The sequence below is a fragment of the Nicotiana tabacum genome, chromosome 14 (assembly GCF_000715075.1).
Source record: "Nicotiana tabacum cultivar K326 chromosome 14, ASM71507v2, whole genome shotgun sequence".
In the NCBI taxonomy this organism is placed as follows: Eukaryota; Viridiplantae; Streptophyta; class Magnoliopsida; order Solanales; family Solanaceae; genus Nicotiana; species Nicotiana tabacum.
The window spans coordinates 13,096,599-13,117,302 of NC_134093.1; the positions used below are offsets into that span (position 1 = coordinate 13,096,599).

Here is a 20,704-nt window from a genome sequence, read left to right on the forward strand (position 1 = left end):
AAGAAGTCTCCAGCTTCTAAATGAGTAATATTTGTAAGGCCTCCAAAATCATCATCTTTATATGCAAGATTTGCCTCATCATCATCATATTTGTTTGAGGGACCTAATTTATCATCATTATTTTGAAAAGTCAAGTGTACCTCCACATTGTTATCTTTTATTTATTGAATGCTTGATAAAGTTTGACAAAATGGCCAGGTATACGACAAACATGTGCCCAATAACCTTTCATACTGTACTTGTGGCAAATATTAACTCTGTCTTTTAAAGGATTATTTTGAGGGTCCTTATTGTTCTCTTATTCATTTCCACTATGATGACGATAATTATTTCGTCCCCTTCCATGTCCTTGTCTACGTCCACGACTATGGCCACGGCCACGACCAAGATAATAATTTTGTCTTCTTTCAGACTTTTCCGTAGCTGCTACCATATTCACTTCGGAAAACGGTGCAGATCCAGTGGGACATGCTTCATGATTTTTTATTAAAAGGGTATTGTGTTGATCAGCCACCAGAAGGCATGCGATTAATTCAGAATATTTCTTCAAACCCTTTTCACTGTATTGTTGCTACAATACCATATTTGAGGCATGAAAAGTAGAAAGAGTTTTTTTCAGTAAATTCTCATCATTCACAATTTTTTCACATAATTTAAGTTGGGAAGTTATCCTGAATACAGTATAATTATATTCACTTACAGTTTTAAAATCTGGTAGTCATAAGTGAATCCATTCATATCGAGCTCTTGGCAATATCATTGCCTTAAGATGGTCATATCGTTCCTTCAAACTGCTCCATAATTCAAATAGATCTATTAGGGTTAAGTATTCAGTCTTTAACCCTTCATCGAGATGATGACGAAGAAAAATCATAGCATTTGCTTTATCCTGGCCTGATATTTTATTTTCTTGTATAATAGTATTTTCAAGAGCATTTGCAGCAAGGTGAATTTCAACATCAAGAACTCATGATAAATAATTCTTTCCGGAGATGTCAAGTGCCATAAATTATAAGCTTTGATAAATTCGACATAATAAAAACTATCATTAAGAAAGATAGATAAATTAGAAGCAATTTGGGTAATTATGAAACAAGAAAAAAAAAAGTCATGTAATATGGTATTCATATTTATATAAACAGAATTCAACAAATATTTTGAATCAATAAAATTAACAGAAAATTTCTGTGGCAAATTCTTAATTGAATTCAAAGAAAAATAAATAAAAAGAGAGGTAAAGCTCAATTGTAATTATGGCAAAGTCTTGTTACAGAATGATTTAGTATATGTATTCTACATTTTCTTATAATATCTTAATAACAATTTTATAATGATCTTACAATCTAAATATGACATATGTATATATTTTTAAATTTTTAATAAAATGTCAATCTATAATTATTTTAAATCTTGTTGGCAATATACTCAGAAAAATAACTACATAGTATCTTTAACCACAAATTATATGGATGCATCACTTTTATGTGGTTACCAGAATAATTAAGTCCTTGTAATGGAGCTTACATAAGCATAAAATTGATTAGTTGAAAATATTTAAAGAATGATAACATATAAATTAACTGGTATATGTACAGATTAGCAATCAACATTGGGGGAAAAAAAAATTCTCGAGACGTAATAACAATACTATGACAACTTTAAAAGAAATATACCAAAAAGCAGAGTGGTGGTAGCTAGTGTGTGCTGGATCGGACTTGAGTAGAAGCTAATTCGTGCTGATAACATATTATTAAATTAAAGCAATTTAGTAAAACATGAACAAAAAATAGAGATAGAGAGAAGGAAGAGATTTTCTTCTTCAATTGTGTATATTTTCCTATCTATTACAAGGCATTTATATAGTCATGAAAAGTGAAGAAAAATATGTCATTGAATATGTCATTAAGCATTTGAGATGAAGATCATGGAGGAAGAGTAGACATCCACTATAATTTGATCATGGAGGAAGAGTAGACATCCAAAATAATTTGATTTTTCTTATAACACTTATCTCCATTGTATTTATTTAACACGTCTTTCTCCACAAAACCAAAACAAATCAAGAAAATGAGAATCAAGCCTATGTATGCTACTTTTTCACTTCTTTTCTTCTTCAGCTTCCTCTTATATAACCAAAATTCATGTTATGCACAAGATGCACCAAGTACAACAGGCTATAGCTGTAATTCAAGCCAATTTTATCCATGTCAAACATATGTCTTTTACAGAGCAAGAGGACCAGAATTTCTTGATTTAGCCTCAATTGGTGACCTTTTTTCAGTAAGTAGGCTTATGATTGCAAATCCTAGTAATATTTCTACCCCAAACACAACTCTAGTCAATGACCAATCCCTCAGTACCAATCACTTGTTCTTGTAACAACATCAATACCACTTTTGGTAACATCTCATATGCTGACTCAGGTGATACTATGTACAGGATCTCAACTGTTAAGTTCCAAAATCTCACAACTTTTCCATATGTTGAGGCTGTTAATCCAACTGTTGTACTAGAAAATATTCAAATAGGTCAAGCCATAGAATTCCCAATTTTTTGTAAGTGTCCAAACAAAGCACAAACACAACCCCAAAACCAAAACCAACCAAGATATCTTATTAGTTATGTATTTAAACCTTTTGACAACATTTCTTCAATTGCTTCAAGATTTGGAACAACCCCACAATCTATAAGGGAAATTAATGGAAATAATCCCAAGATTTTTGATACCCTTTTCATTCCACTGTCTAAACTTCCTAATATTACACAACCAACAGCTTCAAATGGTCCTCCACCTGTCACAAATACAACAGTAGTACAAGAAAATGACAAGAAAGGAACAGTCATAGGATTAGCTATTGGTTTAGGAATTTGTGGGCTGCTACTGATTTTGTTAGCTGGTTTATGGGGTTATAGAGAGAAGTCAGGTAAGAGTAAAAGAGAAAAGTATAGTGATGTGGAAAGGCAGAAAAGCTTATATCTTGGATCAAAAAAGGAGTCTTTAAATAAGGAGGTTGAAGTGAATTTAATGGCTGATGTTTCAGATTGTTTAGATAAGTATAAAATGTATAAAATTGAACAACTTTGGGAAGCAACAGATGGATTTGATGAAGGGTGTTTGATTCAAGGGTCTGTGTATAAAGGTATAATTGATGGAGAAGTGTTTGCAATCAAGAAAATGAAGTGGGATGCCCGTGAGGAGCTCAAGATCCTCCAAAAGGTAAATTTTTAGAGACATATATGGTATAAAATGCAATGTTTTCCAGTCTTGATCGTTCTGGAGATCCTCTTGTTCATTATAAGCAGGTGGATATTAGGAATTTTACAGTAGCACGTAACATGCTCGAGTTCCATATATGCAATACATTTGTTCATTGCAGTCGTCATCCTTATTGCAAACATATCCATTGCTTGCTTGTCCTAATTAACACCATTGAATGGTAGATTACTAAATAAAATGCTAACTAGAGTTATCATAGGTAAATAAAATGCAAATTACTAAATTTTGTGACAGTGCAAATTGCTAGATAAGAAAATATTAATTATTATGCTCTTTTAGCATGTATTAGTGTGATATTTAATTAGAACCAGTTTTTTTTTAAAGTTCATCACCAAAAACAATAAAACAAAATTAACTATCTTTATTTCCTTCAAAAAAGAAAAACGTTAGGCTATATAGTGCAAAAACAAACCAAAAAGATATTTGAATCTGAACAGTAACTTTTGAACTTTTTATGAACAGTAAAAAATGAGAATTACTATTTACTAAGTTGTTGAATATGAATAGAAACAAATGCGAAGTACTAATTAGTTGTTGATTTTTTTCTCTTGAAAATATAAAGGCGATAATAAGAAATTTAATTGGGTAAACGGTATGTGTGATGACCCAAAAGGTCATCTTTAAATTTAATAATTAATTATGTATTCTAAAATTTTAAAAAATACTATTTATCATTCATCGACTTGCGTGCGTTGTCCGTATAATTTTTCAGAAAATGTTTATATGAAAAATTGATTAAAATGTGAAAAAGAGCTTTAAAACTCAACTGAGTTGACTTTGGTCAATATTTTAGCAAACAGACCCGAATCGGTGTTTTGACAGTTACGGTAGGCCCGTCTCGTGATTTGGGACTTGAGCGTATGGCGGAATTTAATTTGGAGGTCCCTAACTCAAGTTATGGCCATTTAACGGAAACTAGGAATTTAAAGGCTAAAGATTTCCAAAGTTTGACCACGAATTTGACTTTTTGATATCGGGGTCGAAATCCGATTCTGAAAATTAGAATAGCTCTGTTATGTTATTTATGACTTGTTGCCAAATTTGAAGTCATTCCGGATTCGTTTAATATGTTTTGGCACGAGTTTTGCAAACTGAAAAGTTTGAAAAATCAAAAGTTTGAATCGAGGTGTGAATTATAATTTTGATGTTGTTTGACATGAATTGAAACTTCGAGTAAGTCCGTATTATATTTTTGGACTTGTTGGAATATTTGGACGACGTCCCGAGTGGCTCGGATGAGTTTCAGATGAGTTACCGAGCAATTGGAACCTATTGCCCAGTGTTCGTTCTGGTGTGTCGCACTTGCGACATTTGGTACGCAGGTGCGTGGTCGCTCCTGCAAAATTCCAGTCGCTTCTGTAATATTGGACAGCCCTGCCGAGCTCTGCTTCTGCGGAGAAATGAGCGCTGGTGCACAACCGCATCCACGACGGACGAGCTGCTTCTACGAGGAAGACCGATTCTGCGGTTAGAAGGGCGCTTCTGCGATGTCGCAGGTGCGACATTTCTGAGCGCAAATGCGGCCACTGGACGAGCTGCCCTGTTCTACAAATGCGAGCTTTTTCTCGCAAATGTGAGGCCGCAGGTGCAAAAATATAGTCCGCAGATGCGAAAATGCTGGGCAGAATACATAATTTTCGGATTTAGATAGAAGAAATTAGAATTTTTGTAAAACTTTCTAAAAACGAAAATTTAAGATTTGAAGGTTCATTTGACATCGAAATTTGATAATTTTTGTATGGTTGGACTCCTCTCGGAACGGGTGTTCGGATTTCGTAAGTTTTGCTGAGATTCTAGACGTGGGCCCCACTGTTGAATTTTGAGATAAATTTCGGATTTTGATTTTTGAGATGCATTTCGGATTTTAATCCGAAAAATTAGTAAATTCATATGGAATTAATTCCTAAGATTTGTATTGAGTATATTAAATTATTTATGACTAGATTTGAGGATTTCGGACACTAGTTCGCGAGGCAATGGTTTATTGGAATCTTGAATTTGGCTGGAAAGCGAGGTAAGTATCGTGGTTAACCTTGACTTGAGGGAGTAGGATTCAATTGTCTATTTGCTACGTTATTTAATGTGCGGGTACAATGTATATGTGAGGTGACGAGTACTTATGTGTTGTGGTTGAGTCAAAGCATGCTGGAGGATTTTATTTAATTTTGAATAATTGCCTATTTAATTAAGATATTTCTGTTTAAATTTATTATTAATTATTTGATAATTATTCATGAAATATTTACTGATTTAATTATTGTTGAACATGGTGAGAAGGAGTGTAAAATCATGAAGGGTGATGTCGTGCCATTTTTATTATTTATTCTATCATTGTCATGGTGAGAAAGAGTGTAAAAGCACGAAGTGTGTTGCCGTGTCATTTTTTAGAGTAAAAACACGAAAGGTGATGTCGTGTCATTTTCAAAGAGTGTAAAAGCACGAAGGGTGATATCGTGCCAAAAGAGAGTTAAAGCACGAAGGGTGGTGCCACGCCATTTTTATATTATCATTTGCTCATTTTATTATTGATGAATTAATTGACTGCTAAGTGATACTTCTCCTACTGAAATTATTATATCATTCCCCTTCGCATGGTCCCTCCAATTGATAAATTGTTATTTATTGTATTATTTTTGCTTCGTATTTGTTTATACTTGTACAGATTGTTAACGTACGTGACTTGTCATAGCCTCGTCACTACTTCGTCGAGGTTAGGCTCGACACTTACGGAGTACATGGGATCGGTTGTACTCATACTACACTCTACACTTCTTGTGCAGATTTTGAAGTTAGTCCCAGTGGCGTACCGTAGACGTGCTCGGATTCAGTTACTAAGAGGAGACTTGAGTTATAGCTGCATAGCGTTCGCAGTTCTGAAGTCCCCTTCTATCGTATCTTAGCTGTGTATTATTTTTCAAATAGCTTGAATTTTATTCAGACCTTTATTTGTATTATTCTAGTAGCTCGTGCACTTGTGACACCAGTTCTGGGATGGTATTTAGACATCGCTATTATTATGGATTATTCACTCAATTTCATACTTTATTACTGCATTTGTTTCTTTGTTATTAATTAATTTAATTTTTTTTTAAAATGGCTAGCATTATTCTAACGTTGGTTTGCTTAACAAGTAAAAATGTTAGGCGCCATCACGGTCCCGAAGGTGGAAATTTTGGGTCATGACAGTTGGTATCAGAGCACTAGGTTACTTAGGTCTCACGAGTCACGAGCAAGCTTAGTAAAGTCTGAAGGATCGGTACGAAGATGTCTGTACCTATCTTTCAGAGGCTATGAAGTTTAGGAACAATATCACTTCTTTCTTATTCTGTCGTGCGATCTTATTCTATCATCGATGATTGAACCATTCTATTCTTATTCTCTCGCAGATGGTGAGAACACGTAATACATCTACTAATGGAAAGGGACCAGAGCCCCTGGTGGCAACTATGACCAGGGGTAGAGGTCGAGGCTGAGGTCGTGCTAGAGGCCGAGGCAGAGGCAGAGGTGGAGCTCAGTCTAGAGCTCGAGCAGCAATACATGTTGTAGAACCTGAGGTGGATCTTCAAGAGGAGGTTCCAGTTCAGACTGTACGAGTTGGACCAGTTCAGGTCCCGGAAGGATTCATAACTACTCCAGTGCTTCAGGACGTTCTAGTCTGTTTGGTGAGTCTTATGGAGGGAATGGCCCAGAATGGTACGTTTCAGTGACACCAGCCGTCTCATAGGTTGGGGGAGGAGCACAAACTCCCACTACTCCCGCTCCGGAGCAGATGGCTTCCCAGTATCAGGCTCCGGCAGCCCCGCCAGTTGGGGTAATTTAGCAAGTTGTTGCGGCGCAGGCCGGTGATAGGCCTGCCATGTCTTCTAAGGACTTATTTAGACTGGATAAGTTTACTAAGCTCTTTCCAGTTCACTTCAGTGGTACACCTTCTGAGGGCCCACATAATTATCTTGACTGCTGCCATGAGGTATTGCGGAACATGGGTATAGTTAAGACCAATGGGGTCGATTTTATTGTATTTCAGATGACGTATTCTGATAAGAGGTGGTGGAGAGATTTTATATTGACCAGACCAGCTGGGTCACCTACACTGACTTGGGAGCAGTTCTCATGGCTATCTGTAGAGAAGTTTCTCCCTATCACATTGAGAGAGGATTTTCACAGGCAGTTTGAGCGTCTCCAACAGGGCAGTATGACTGTTACTCAGTACGAGACCCATTTTGTAGATCTAGCCCGTCATGCTCTCCTTTTACATCCTACTGAGGGAGAGAGAGTGAGGAGGTTTATTGGGGGACTTACTCACCCTATCAGGCTTCAGATGGCTAAGGAGACCGGAAGTGAGATTTCCTTTCAGGCAGCTGCTAATAATGCTAGGAGGATCGAGATGGTTCTTGCACAGGAAAGAGGGGAGGGGTCTGATAAGAGGCCTCGAAAGTTCGGTGGGTTCAGTGGTGCCTTGTCTGGAGGCAGGGTTAATTTTGGTAGGGGTCATTCTCCCAGGTCGTTTCATTCGGCGCTCCAGGTATCCTACAGTACACCACCAACTCCTATTAGTGCACCTTCGATCCAGGGTTTCCAAGGTGGTTACTCAGGTCGACAGGGACAATTTCAGGGTCAACAGTCACAGCAGCCGAGGTCCTGTTATATGTGTGGTGATCCGAGGCACATTGCTAGATTCTGCCCCAAGTCGTAGGGCAGCATGCAGTAGCAGAATTCTCGTGCTATGATTCCATCTCTGGTTGCTTTACCGCCTGCTCATCCAGCTAGAGGTAGGGGTCAGGCCGCTAGAGGTGGAGGTCATACCATTAGAGGTGGGGTCAGGCTATTAGAGGTGGAGGCCAGCCAGTTAGAGGCCATCCCAGGGACGCGGTTTAGAGTGGTGGGGGTCATCCCCGATTTTATGCTTTTCCAGCTAGGCCTGAGGCCGAATCATCCGATGTCGTGATTACAGGTATTGTTCCGGTTTGCCATAGAGATGCTTCAGTTCTATTTGATCCAGGATCTACTTATTCCTATGTGTCCTCTTATTTTGCTTTATCTCTGGTGATGCCTCGTGATTCTCTGAGTGCTCCTGTGTGTGTCCACTCCACTGGGAGATTCTATCATGGTAGATCATGTCTATCGTTCGTGTGTGGTTACTATTGGGAGTCTTGAGACTAGTGTGGATCTTCTACTTCTTGATATGGTAGATTTTGATATCATCTTGGGTATGGATTGGTTGTCACCTTATCGTGCTATATTGGATTGTCATGCCAAGACGGTGACCCTAGCCATGCTGGGGTTACCTCGATTAGAGTGGAAACGAACTTCTGGTCATTCTACCAGCAGGGTTATTTCTTATATGAAGGCTCGACGTATGGTCGAGAAAGGGTGTCTAGCCTATTTGGCTTATATTCACAATTCCAGTGCGGATGTTCCTTCTATGGACTCAGTACCAGTTGTTCGTGAATTTCGAGAAGTATTACCTGAAGATTTGTCGGGGATTCCACCCGACAAATATATAGACTTCTGTATTGATTTGGCTCAGGATACTCAGCCCATTTCTATTCCACCATACCGTATGGCCCCGCCAGAACTGAAAAAACTGAAGAAGTAGTTACAAGACTTGCTTGATCAAGGATTTATTAGACCTAGTGTCTCGCCCTGGAGTGCACCGGTGTTATTTGTAAAGAAGAAAGATGGTTTAATGTGAATGTATATAGATTATCGGCAGTTGAACAAGGTTACTATCAAGATCAAGTATTCACTGCCAAGTATTGATGACTTATTCTATCAGCTTCAGGGTGCCAAGGTGTTTTCAAAGATCGACTTGAGGTCTGGTTACCATCAGTTGAAGATTATGGCATCTGATATCCCTAAGATAACTTTTCGGACTCGGTATGGGCATTACAAATTCCTAGTGATGTCATTTGGGTTGACAAATGCCCCAACAGCATTTATGGATTTGATGAATCGAGTGTTCAAGACCTATTTGGATTCTTTTGTGGTTGTATTCATTGATGATATCTTGATTTACTCCAGCAGTCAAGAGGAGCATGAGTAGCATCTTCGGAGTGTGCTTCAGACTTTGAATAATAATCAGTTATATGCCAAATTTCAAAATGTGAATTTTGGTTAGACTCAGTTGCCTTTTGAGGGCATGTTGTATCGGTAGAAGGAATAAAAGCGGATCCTAAGAAGATTGAGGCTGTTCAGAACTGGCCTAGACCTACTTCAGTTATAGAGATCCGGAGTTTCCTGGGTTTGGTAGGTTATTATCGTCGGTTCGTGGAGGGGTTTTCATCTACAGCAATCCCATTGACCAGACTGACCCAGAAAGGTATTCCATTCGGATGTTTAGACGAGTGTGAGTTAAGTTTTCAGAAGCTCAAGACTACATTGACTATGGCACCAGTGTTGGTACTACCCACAGGTTCAGGATCTTATACGGTGTATTGTGATGCATCTCGCGTTGGGCTGGGTGTCGTATTGATGCAAGATGGCTAGGTGATTGCATATGCGTCGCGGCAGTTGAAAGTTCACGAGAAGAATTATCCTATTCATGACTTAAAATTGGAAGCCATTGTTCATGCGCTGAAGATTTGGAGGCATTACATGTACAGTGTCTCGTGTGAGGTATTTACTAATCATGGTAGCCTACAATATTTGTTCAAACAAAAGGATCTCAATTTGAGGCAGAGAAGATAGTTGGAGCTGTTGAAGGACTATGATATCACTATTTTGTATCACCCCAGAAAGGCCAATGTGGTGGCCGATTCTTTGAGTAGAAAGGTTGTGAGTATGGGTAGTCTTGCATATATTCCGGTGGGTGAGAGACCGTTAGCGGCAGATGTTCATACTTTGGCTAATCAGTTCGTGAGGTTAGATATTTCAGAACCCAGTCGGGTTCTAGATTGCACAGTCGCTCGGTCTTCTTTGTATGAGAGCATCAGAGAGCGGCAGTATAATGATCCTAATTTTCTTGTCCTCAAGGACACGGTGCAGCATGATGATGCCAAACAGGTTGTTGTGGGGGAAGATGGAGTTATGCGAATGCAGGGTCGTATTTGTGTACCTAATGTGGATGGGCTTCGTGAATTAATTCTTGAAGAGGCACACAGTTCCAGGTATTCTATTCATCCAGGTGCTGCCAAAATGTATCAAAATTTAGGGCAACATTATTGGTGGAGGAGAATGAAGAAGGATATAGTTGCATATGTAGCTCGGTGTCTAAATTGTCAACAAGTCAAGTACGAGCATCAGAGACCTGGTGGTTTGCTTCAGAAGTTAAAAATTCCTGAGTAGAAGTGGGAGTGTATCACTATGGATTTTGTTGTTGGGCTTCCACGGACTCAGCGAAAATTTGATGCAGTTTGGGTCATTGTGGACAGGTTGACCAAGTCAGAACATTTCACTCCAGTGGCAGTTACCTATTCTTCAGAGTGGTTAGCTGAAATTTACATTCGTGAGATTTTTCGCCTTCACGGTGTGCCCGTGTCTATCATTTCTCATCGACCTACGTAGTTCACTTTGCACTTCTGGAGGGTTGTACAACATGAGTTAGGCACACGGTTTGAGTTGAGTATAACATTTCATCCACAGACAGACGGACAGTCAGAACGCACTATTCAGATATTGGAAGATATGCTTTGCGCTTTTGTTATAGCTACCAGTCGAGCATTCAGATGGCTCCGTATGATGCATTGTACGGAAGGCGATGTCGTTCGCCAGTTGGCTGGTTTGAACCGGGAGAGGCTCAGTTGTTGGGTACCAATTTGGTACAGGATGCATTGGATAAGGTCAAAATTATTCAGGATCGACTTCGCACAGCTGAGTCTAGGCAAAAGAGTTATGCCGACCATAAGGTTCGTGATATTGCATTCTTGGTTGGAGAAAGAGTATTGCTCGGGTTTCACCTATGAAAGGTATAATGAGGTTTGGAAAGAAGGGAAAGTTGAGCCCTAGGTATATAGGACCCTTCAACATTCTTAAAAGGGTGGGCGAAGTAGCCTACAGGCTTGCATTACCACCTAGTTTATCAGCAGTTCATCCGGTGTTCCATGTGTCTATGCTCCGAAAATATCATGGTGATCCGTCCCATGTGTTAGATTTCATCTCATTCTAATTGGACAAGGATTTGACTTATGAGGAGGAGTCGGTATCTATTCTAGTCCGGCAGGTCCGACAGTTGAGGTCTAAGAGTTATCCTTCAGGTCAGGTGCAATTGAGAAGTCAACCAATTGAGACAGCTACCTGAGTGTCCGAGTCGGACATGCGGAATAAATATCTATACCTTTTCACGAGGTCAAGTACTTTTTTAATTCCATTCGAGGACGAACGTTTGTTTTAGATGTGGAGAATGTGATGGCCCAAAAGGTCATCTTTAAATTTAATAATTAATTATGTATTCTAAGACCTCGAAAAGTACTATTTATTATTCCCCGACTTGCGTCCGCAGTCCGTATAATTTTTCGAAAAGTGTTTATATGAAAAATTGATTAAAATATGAAATAGATCTTTAAAACTCAATTGAGATGACTTTGGTCAATATTTTTAGCAAATAGACCCAGATCAGTATTTTGAAAGTTCCTGTAGGTCCGTCTCGTGATTTGAGACTTGGGCGTATGCCCATAATTTAATTTGGAGGTCCCTAGCTCAAGTTAATGCCATTTAACGGAAACTAAGAATTTAAAGGCTAAAGATTTTCAAAGTTTGACCACGGATTTAACTTTTTAATATCGGGGACGGAATCCAATTCTGGAAATTAGAATAGCTCAGTTATGTTATTTATGACTTGTGTGCCAAATTTGAAGTCATTCCGGATTCGTTTAATATATTTTGATATTGTTTGACGTGAATTGAAACCCCGAGTAAGTCCGTATTATATTTATGGACTTGTTGGAATATTCAGACAACTTATCGAGTGACTCGGATGAGTTTCGGACGAGTCACAGAGCAATTGGAACCTGTTGCTCAGTGATGGTTCTGCTGTGTCGCACCTGCGACATTTGGTCCGTAGGTGCGTGGTCGCTCCTGCAGAATTGGACAGCCCTGACAAGCTCCACTTCGGCGGAAAAATAAGCGCAGGTGCGCAACCGCATCCGCGATAGATGAACCTCTTCTGCGAGGAAGACCGCTTCTGCCGTCACAAGGGCGCTTTTGCGATGTCGCAGGTGCGACATTTCTGGGCGCAGATGTGGCCACTGGACAAGCTGCCCCGTTTCGCAAATGCGAACTTTGTCTCGCAAATGCGAGGCCGCAGGTGCGAAAATATAGTCCACATATGTGATAATGCTGGGCAGAATATATAAAATCGGGTTTTAGCCATTTTTACTCATTTTTGAGTTTTAAGTCTCGAATTTTGGCGATTCCAAAGGTGGTTTTCACGATTTTGAATTGGTAAGTGTTCTATAAACAAAAGTGATTATATTTCATAAATCCATGTCTATATTCATCCTTTATTTCAGATTTAGATGGAAGAAATTAAATTTTTTGAAAAACTTTCCAAAAAAAAATATTTAAGATTTGAAGGTTCATTTGACATCGGAATTTGATAACTTTTGTATGGTTGGACTCCTCTCGGAACGGGTGATCGGATTTTGTAAGTTTTTCTGTGATTCGAATTTTGGATTTTAATCCAAAAAATTAGTAAATTCATACGGAATTAATTCCTACGATTTGTATTGAGTATATTAAATTATTTATGACTAGATTTGAGGATTTCGGACACTAGTTCGCGAGGCAAGGGTTTATTGGAATCTTGAATTTTGCTGCAAAGCGAGGTAAGTATCGTGGTTAACCTTTACTTGAGGGAGTAGGATTCAATTGTCTATTTGCTACGTGATTTAATGTGCGGGTACAACGTATATGTGAGGTGACGAGTACTTATGCGTTGTGGTTGAGTCAAAGCATGCTGGAGGATTTTATTTAAGTTTGAATAATTACCTATTTAATTAAGATATTCCTTTTTAAATTTATTATTGATTATTTGATCATTATTCATGAAATATTTACTGATTAATTTATTGTTGAACATGGTGAGAAGGAGTATAAAAGCACGAAGGGTGATGTCGTTCTATTTTTATTATTTATTCTATCATTGTCATGGTGAGAAAGAGTGTAAAAACACGAAGGGTGTTGGCATGTCATTTTTGAGAGTAAAAGTACGAAGGGTGATGCCGTGTCATTTTCAGAGAGTGTAAAAGCACGAAGGGTGATGCCGTGCCAAAAGAGAGTTAAAGCACGAAGGGTGGTGTCGTGCCATTTTTATATTATCATTTGTTCATTTTATTGTTGATAAATTAATTTGCTGCTAAATGATACTTCTCCTGCTGAAATTATTATATCATTCCCCTTCGCATATTCCTTCCCAATTTATAAATTATTATTTATTGTATTATTGTTGCTTCATATTTGTTTATACTTGTACATGTTGTTTACGTACGTATCTTGTCATAGCTTCGTCACTACTTCGTCGAGGTTAGACTCGATACTTATGGAGTACATGGGATCGGTTGTACTCATACTACACTCTGTACTTCTTGTGCAGATTTTGGAGTTGGTCCTAGCGGCCTACCGTAGACGTGCTCGGATTCAGTTACTCAGAGGAGACTTGAGGTATAGTTGCATAGCGTTCGCAGTTCTGAAGTCCCCTTCTATCTTATCTTGGTTTATTATTTTTCAAATAGCTTGAATTTTATTCAGACCTTTATTTGTATTATTCTAGCAGTTCGTGCACTTGTGACACCAGTTCTGGGATGGTATTTAGGCATCGCTATTATTATGGATCCTTCACTCTATTTCAAACTTTATTTTCGCATTTGTTTTTTTATTATTAATTAATTTAAAATTATTTAAAAATGGCTAGCATTATTCTAACGTTGGCTTGCCTAGCAAGTAAAAATGTTAGGCGTCATCATGGTTCAGAAGGTGAGAATTTCGGATAGTAACAGTATGCTACCTTACTGAATTTGAAAATTTTAACATTACTGTTGAAATTATAACAACAACAATAAACCCAGTATAATCTCACAAATAGGATTTGAAGAGGATAGTGAATACTGAATACACAGACTTTACCCCTACCATTGAAATTGTGGCCTATAAAAAAGAATATAGAGAAACAGAGCTATTTATTTACCTGAGGAAATAAGCAAAAAGGACACCAAGAAAACCTTTAGGAAAAATGTTGCCTTCTTCATTCTCTTCCAAGTATTTTAATAGCACTACAATAACTCTATGAGTCTGTTACTATTTAATATCTCTTGCAATTTAAGTCTTGTTTTTAGCAATGTATTTATAGGGAAACAAAAGACTTGCAATGATTTTTTTTTTTTTTTGTATGGGAAAATAGTAACCAAGATTACTTATAATCTATTTGGAAAAGTTAGTAACTTAATTTGCCTAATTTGGTGTTTGGAAAGTAATCTAATTTCAAGTTCATTTTTTGACAAGGTAATGAGAAGCCCTTTTCTTATTAAAGTAAGTATGCAATAAGAAACCCCTTATAGTAAATATTAAGTTAGATCAAACTTCGACATGATTAATATTTTTTAATATTACGCACATCGTGCAGGTTCTATATATACTAGTTCATTCAAAAAGAAAAATAATGTTGAACCAACTAAATTTTAAAGGGGACATCTCAATAGGGTAGGTTATTGATTTTTCTGAAGGATATTAACATTCGATAATAAAATTATCAATTCCTAATAATGAAATTGAGAAATTAGAATCTGTTTTCGAAATAGATAATAAAGTCTTGAATATGTTATGACAAATCAGAGACACAGATTTGTTTTTTTTTTTCAGCCCAAAGGTACAGATTTCTCTATTACTCATATAATCTCCACATAATTATACTTTTCTAGTATTTGGTTAAACTAAATTTTGTATAACTTATCTAGAGTTTAATACAAAAATAAAATAAAAATAAGCGTGTATTAGTAATACTGCATAACTTACATTGAAATTGATATATGTACATTTATGTATGTCAGAATATGGAATAAAAATGGCATAATAAATAAAAAGACCCTCAAGCTTGGCCTCAGCTGGCAAGTGTGTCCTCCAACTTTGGGTGTACGTAAGTAGACACCTCAACTTGTATAAAGTTGAACATGTAAACTCAAATGCTGATGTGGCACTGAGGTAGCACAAAAATTTTGGAGGTGTCTAGATGATCATTTTGTAAGTTAGAGTATTGAACAGACAAAGTGGAGACAAGATGAGGTGCCTACTTGTGCACACCCAAAGTTGGAGTGCATACTTGCCAGCTGAGACCAAGTTTGAGGGCATGTTTATATATTATGCCAATAGGCAATAAAAATACTTAGGGGTGTACACAGGTAGGGTTGGTTCGGATTTTTCAATTATCAAAGCAAACCAATTATTTCGGGTTATTAAATCTAAAGACCAAACCAAATCAATAAAAGTCGAATTTTTTAATCTCGGATTTCGTGTCACGGCCCAAAATCAACCGTCGTGATGACACTTATCATGAAAGTAGGCCAACCTCAATTCAACAACCCAACACCAATAACAATAAGTTTGAAAACGTTAACGGAAGCATTTAACATTAAAGAAAAAAATTGTTTGAAACATAAGAAAATCCCAAAGTGATACAATCCAGCCCAATAACAATAAGTTTGAAAACATCGACTTGCGTGCGTTGTCCGTATAATTTTTCAGAAAATGTTTATGTGAAAAATTGATTAAAATGTGAAAAAGAGCTTTAAAACTCAACTAAGTTGACTTTGGTCAATATTTTAGCAAACAGACCCGAATCGGTGTTTTGACAGTTATGGTAGGCCCGTCTCATGATTTGGGACTTGAGTGTATGCCGGAATTTAATTTGGAGGTCCCTAACTCAAGTTATGGCCATTTAACGGAAACTAGGAATTTAAAGGCTAAAGATTTCCAAAGTTTGACCACGAATTTGACTTTTTGATATCGGAGTCGGAATCCGATTCTGAAAATTAGAATAGCTCTGTTATGTTATTTATGACTTGTTGCCAAATTTGAAGTCATTCCGGATTCGTTTAATATGTTTTGGCACGAGTTTTGCAAACTGAAAAGTTTGAAAAATCAAAAGTTTGAATCGAGGTGTGAATTATAATTTTGATGTTGTTTGACATGAATTGAAACTCCGAGTAAGTCCGTATTATATTTTTGGACTTGTTAGAATATTTGGACGACGTCCCGAGTGGCTCGGATGAGTTTCAGATGAGTTACCGAGCAATTGGAACCTGTTGCCCAGTGTTCGTTCTGGTGTGTCGCACTTGCGACATTTGGTACGCAGGTGCGTGGTCGCTCCTGCAAAATTTCAGTCGCTTCTGTAATATTGGACAGCCCTGTCGAGCTCCGCTTCTGTGGAGAAATGAGCGCCGGTGCGCAACCGCATCCACGACGGATGAGCTGCTTCTACGAGGAAGACCGATTCTGCGATTAGAAGGGCGCTTCTGCGATGTCGCAGGTGCGACATTTCTGAGCGCAAATGCGGCCACTGGACGAGCTGCTCTGTTCTGCAAATGCGAGCTTTTTCTCGCAAATGTGAGGCCGCAGGTGCAAAAATATAGTCCGCAGATGCGAAAATGCTGGGCAGAATACATAATTTTCGGATTTAGATAGAAGAAATTAGAATTTTTGTAAAACTTTCTAAAAACGAAAATTTAAGATTTGAAGGTTCATTTGATATCGAAATTTAATAATTTTTGTATGGTTGGACTCCTCTCGGAACGGGTGTTCGGATTTCGTAAGTTTTGCTGAGATTCTAGACGTGGGCCCCACTGTTGAATTTTGAGATAAATTTCGGATTTTGATTTTTGAGATGCATTTCGGATTTTAATCCGAAAAATTAGTAAATTCATATGGAATTAATTCCTACGATTTGTATTGAGTATATTGAATTATTTATGACTAGATTTGAGGATTTCGGACACTAGTTCGCGAGGCAATGGTTTATTGGAATCTTGAATTTGGCTGGAAAGCGAGGTAAGTATCGTGGTTAACCTTGACTTGAGGGAGTAGGATTCAATTGTCTATTTGCTACGTTATTTAATGTGCGGGTACAATGTATATGTGAGGTGACGAGTACTTATGTGTTGTGGTTGAGTCAAAGCATGCTGGAGGATTTTATTTAATTTTGAATAATTGCCTATTTAATTAAGATATTTCTGTTTAAATTTATTATTAATTATTTGATAATTATTCATGAAATATTTACTGATTTAATTATTGTTGAACATGGTGAGAAGGAGTGTATAATCATGAAGGATGATGTCGTGCCATTTTTATTATTTATTCTATCATTGTCATGGTGAGAAAGAGTGTAAAAGCACGAAGTGTGTTGCCATGTCATTTTTTAGAGTAAAAACACGAAAGGTGATGTCGTGTCATTTTCAAAGAGTGTAAAAGCACGAAGGGTGATGTCGTGCCAAAAGAGAGTTAAAGCACGAAGGGTGGTGCCACGCCATTTTTATATTATCATTTGCTCATTTTATTATTGATAAATTAATTGACTGCTAAGTGATACTTCTCCTACTGAAATTATTATATCATTCCCCTTCGCATGGTCCCTCCAATTGATAAATTGTTATTTATTGTATTATTTTTGCTTCGTATTTGTTTATACTTGTACAGATTGTTAACGTACATGACTTGTCATAGCCTCGTCACTACTTCGTCGAGGTTAGGCTCGACACTTACGGAGTACATGGTTCGGTTGTACTCATACTATACTCTACACTTCTTGTGCAGATTTTGGAGTTAGTCCCAGTGGCGTACCGTAGACATGCTCGGATTCAGTTATTAAGAGGAGACTTGAGGTATAGCTGCATAGCGTTCGCAGTTCTGAAGTCCCCTTCTATCGTATCTTAGCTGTGTATTATTTTTCAAACAGCTTGAATTTTATTCAGACCTTTATTTGTATTATTCTAGTAGCTCGTGCACTTGTGACACCAGTTCTGGGATGGTATTTAGACATCGCTATTATTATGGATTATTTACTCAATTTCATACTTTATTACTGCATTGGTTTCTTTGTTATTAATTAATTTAATTTTTTTTTAAAATGGCTAGCATTATTCTAACGTTGGTTTGCTTAACAAGTAAAAATGTTAGGCGCCATCACGGTCCCGAAGGTGGGAATTTCGGGTCATGACAGTTGGTATCAGAGCACTAGGTTACTTAGGTCTCACGAGTCACGAGCAAGCTTAGTAAAGTCTGAAGGATCGGTACGAAGATGTCTGTACCTATCTTTCAGAGGCTATGAAGTTTAGGAACAATATCACTTCTTTCTTATTCTGTCGTGCGATCTTATTCTATCATCGATGATTGAACCATTCTATTCTTATTCTCTCGCAGATGGTGAGAACACGTAATACATCTACTAATGGAAAGGGACCAGAGCCCCTGGTGGCAACTATGACCAGGGGTAGAGGTCGAGTCTAAGGTCGTGCTAGAGGCCGAGGCAGAGGCAGAGGTGGAGCTCAGTCTAGAGCTCGAGCAGCAATACATGTTGTAGAACCTGAGGTGGATCTTCAAGAGGAGGTTCCAGTTCAGACTGTACGAGTTGGACCAGTTCAGGTCCCGTAAGTATTCATAGCTACTCCAGTGCTTCAGGACGTTCTAGTCTGTTTGGTGAGTCTTATGGAGGGAATGGCCCAGAATGGTACGTTTCAGTGACACCAGCCGTCTCATAGGTTGGGGGAGGAGCACAAACTCCCACTACTCCCGCTCCGGAGCAGATGGCTTCCCAGTATCAGGCTCCGGCAGCCCCGCCAGTTGGGGTAATTTAGCAAGTTGTTGCGGCGCAGGCCGGTGATAGGCCTGCCATGTCTTCTAAGGACTTATTTAGACTGGATAAGTTTACTAAGCTCTTTCCAGTTCACTTCAGTGGTATACCTTCTGAGGGCCCACATAATTATCTTGACTGCTGCCATGAGGTATTGCGGAACATGGGTATAGTTAAGACCAATGGGGTCGATTTTACTGTATTTCAGATGACGTATTCTGATAAGAGGTGGTGGAGAGATTTTATATTGACCAGACCAGTTGGGTCACCTACACTGACTTGGGAGCAGTTCTCATGGCTATCTGTAGAGAAGTTTCTCCCTATCACATTGAGAGAGGATTTTCGCAGGCAGTTTGAGCGTCTCCAACAGGGCAGTATGACTGTTACTCAGTACGAGACCCATTTTGTAGATCTAGCCCGTCATGCTCTCCTTTTACATCCTACTGAGGGAGAGAGAGTGAGGAGGTTTATTGGGGGACTTACTCACCCTATCAGGCTTCAGATGGCTAAGGAGACCGGAAGTGAGATTTCCTTTCAGGCAGCTGCTAATATTGCTAGGAGGATCAAGATGGTTCTTGCACAGGAAAGAGGGGAGGGGTCTGATAAGAGGCCTCGGAAGTTCGGTGGGTTCAGTGGTGCCTTGTCTGGAGGCAGGGTTAATTTTGGTAGGGGTCATTCTCCCAGGTCGTTTCATTCGGCGCTCCAGGTATCCTACAGTACACCACCAACTCCTATTAGTGCACCTTCGATCCAGGGTTTCCAAGGTGGTTACTCAGGTCGACAGGGACAATTTCAGGGTCAACAGTCACAGCAGCCGAGGTCCTGTTATATGTGTGGTGATCCGAGGCACATTGCTAGATTCTGCCCCAAGTCGTAGGGCAGCATGCAGTAGCAGAATTCTCGTGCTATGATTCCATCTCTGGTTGCTTTACCGCCTGCTCATCCAGCTAGAGGTAGGGGTCAGGCCGCTAGAGGTGGAGGTCATACCATTAGAGGTGGGGTCAGGCTGTTAGAGGTGGAGGCCACTTGTTGCGACCAAACACACTCACGCAAGTATACGCGGTCGTCAAGTAATAAAGTGACTCAAAGTCGGATGTCGAACCCACGAGGACTTATGATTAACTATTAACTAAATTAGCCTATCTTAATTATCTAAACAAGAATTAAATCTAAAAATATTTTATTCTAACTAATTAAATAAGAAAAATATAAATAATAGACTTTGAACAGAGAAAGAGCAGATTTTAAGGATCTCAATGTAATGAAAACGATCTAGGGTTATGGGCTATCTAACAATCCTATTGTATTCTTCAATTGAATTGACCGACTAATTTATCTAGCTTATTGGTTGACAGGGTTAATGCTCATAAGAATCTGTCGAGTTCTTACTCGCCTATTCAAGCTAACCTAACGCCTATATGTCTATGGAGTTAGAATCAACAAGAACGCATTTATAATTCCTGTAAATCAACCAAGCAAGGCAATTAGGTATATGTCTATCCTAACTACGAATCCGTTCCCCGATGCCCGAGTTCAAGAACTTGCCCTACTCAATCCTATATGCAATATAGAATTCCCACTTTCGAGTGCAATTCTAGATTCGTAGATAATATTCAATTGGTGATCAATCAATTAAATAATTAAGTGCAAGATTG

The 20,704-nt window shown here is 38.4% G+C and overlaps 1 protein-coding gene across 1 annotated transcript; it reads left to right on the forward strand.

Annotated features, from left to right (window-relative positions):
• The first annotated feature begins 2,009 nt into the window (after window positions 1–2,009).
• On the forward strand, window positions 2,010–6,260 carry LOC107822252 (serine/threonine receptor-like kinase NFP). Its single transcript, XM_016648779.2, is given in 3 exon segments — window positions 2,010–2,354; window positions 2,356–3,217; window positions 6,058–6,260. Coding segments are annotated over 3 exon segments (1,269 nt in total). The 5' UTR covers window positions 2,010–2,067; the 3' UTR covers window positions 6,178–6,260.
• The last annotated feature ends 14,444 nt before the right edge of the window (window positions 6,261–20,704 follow it).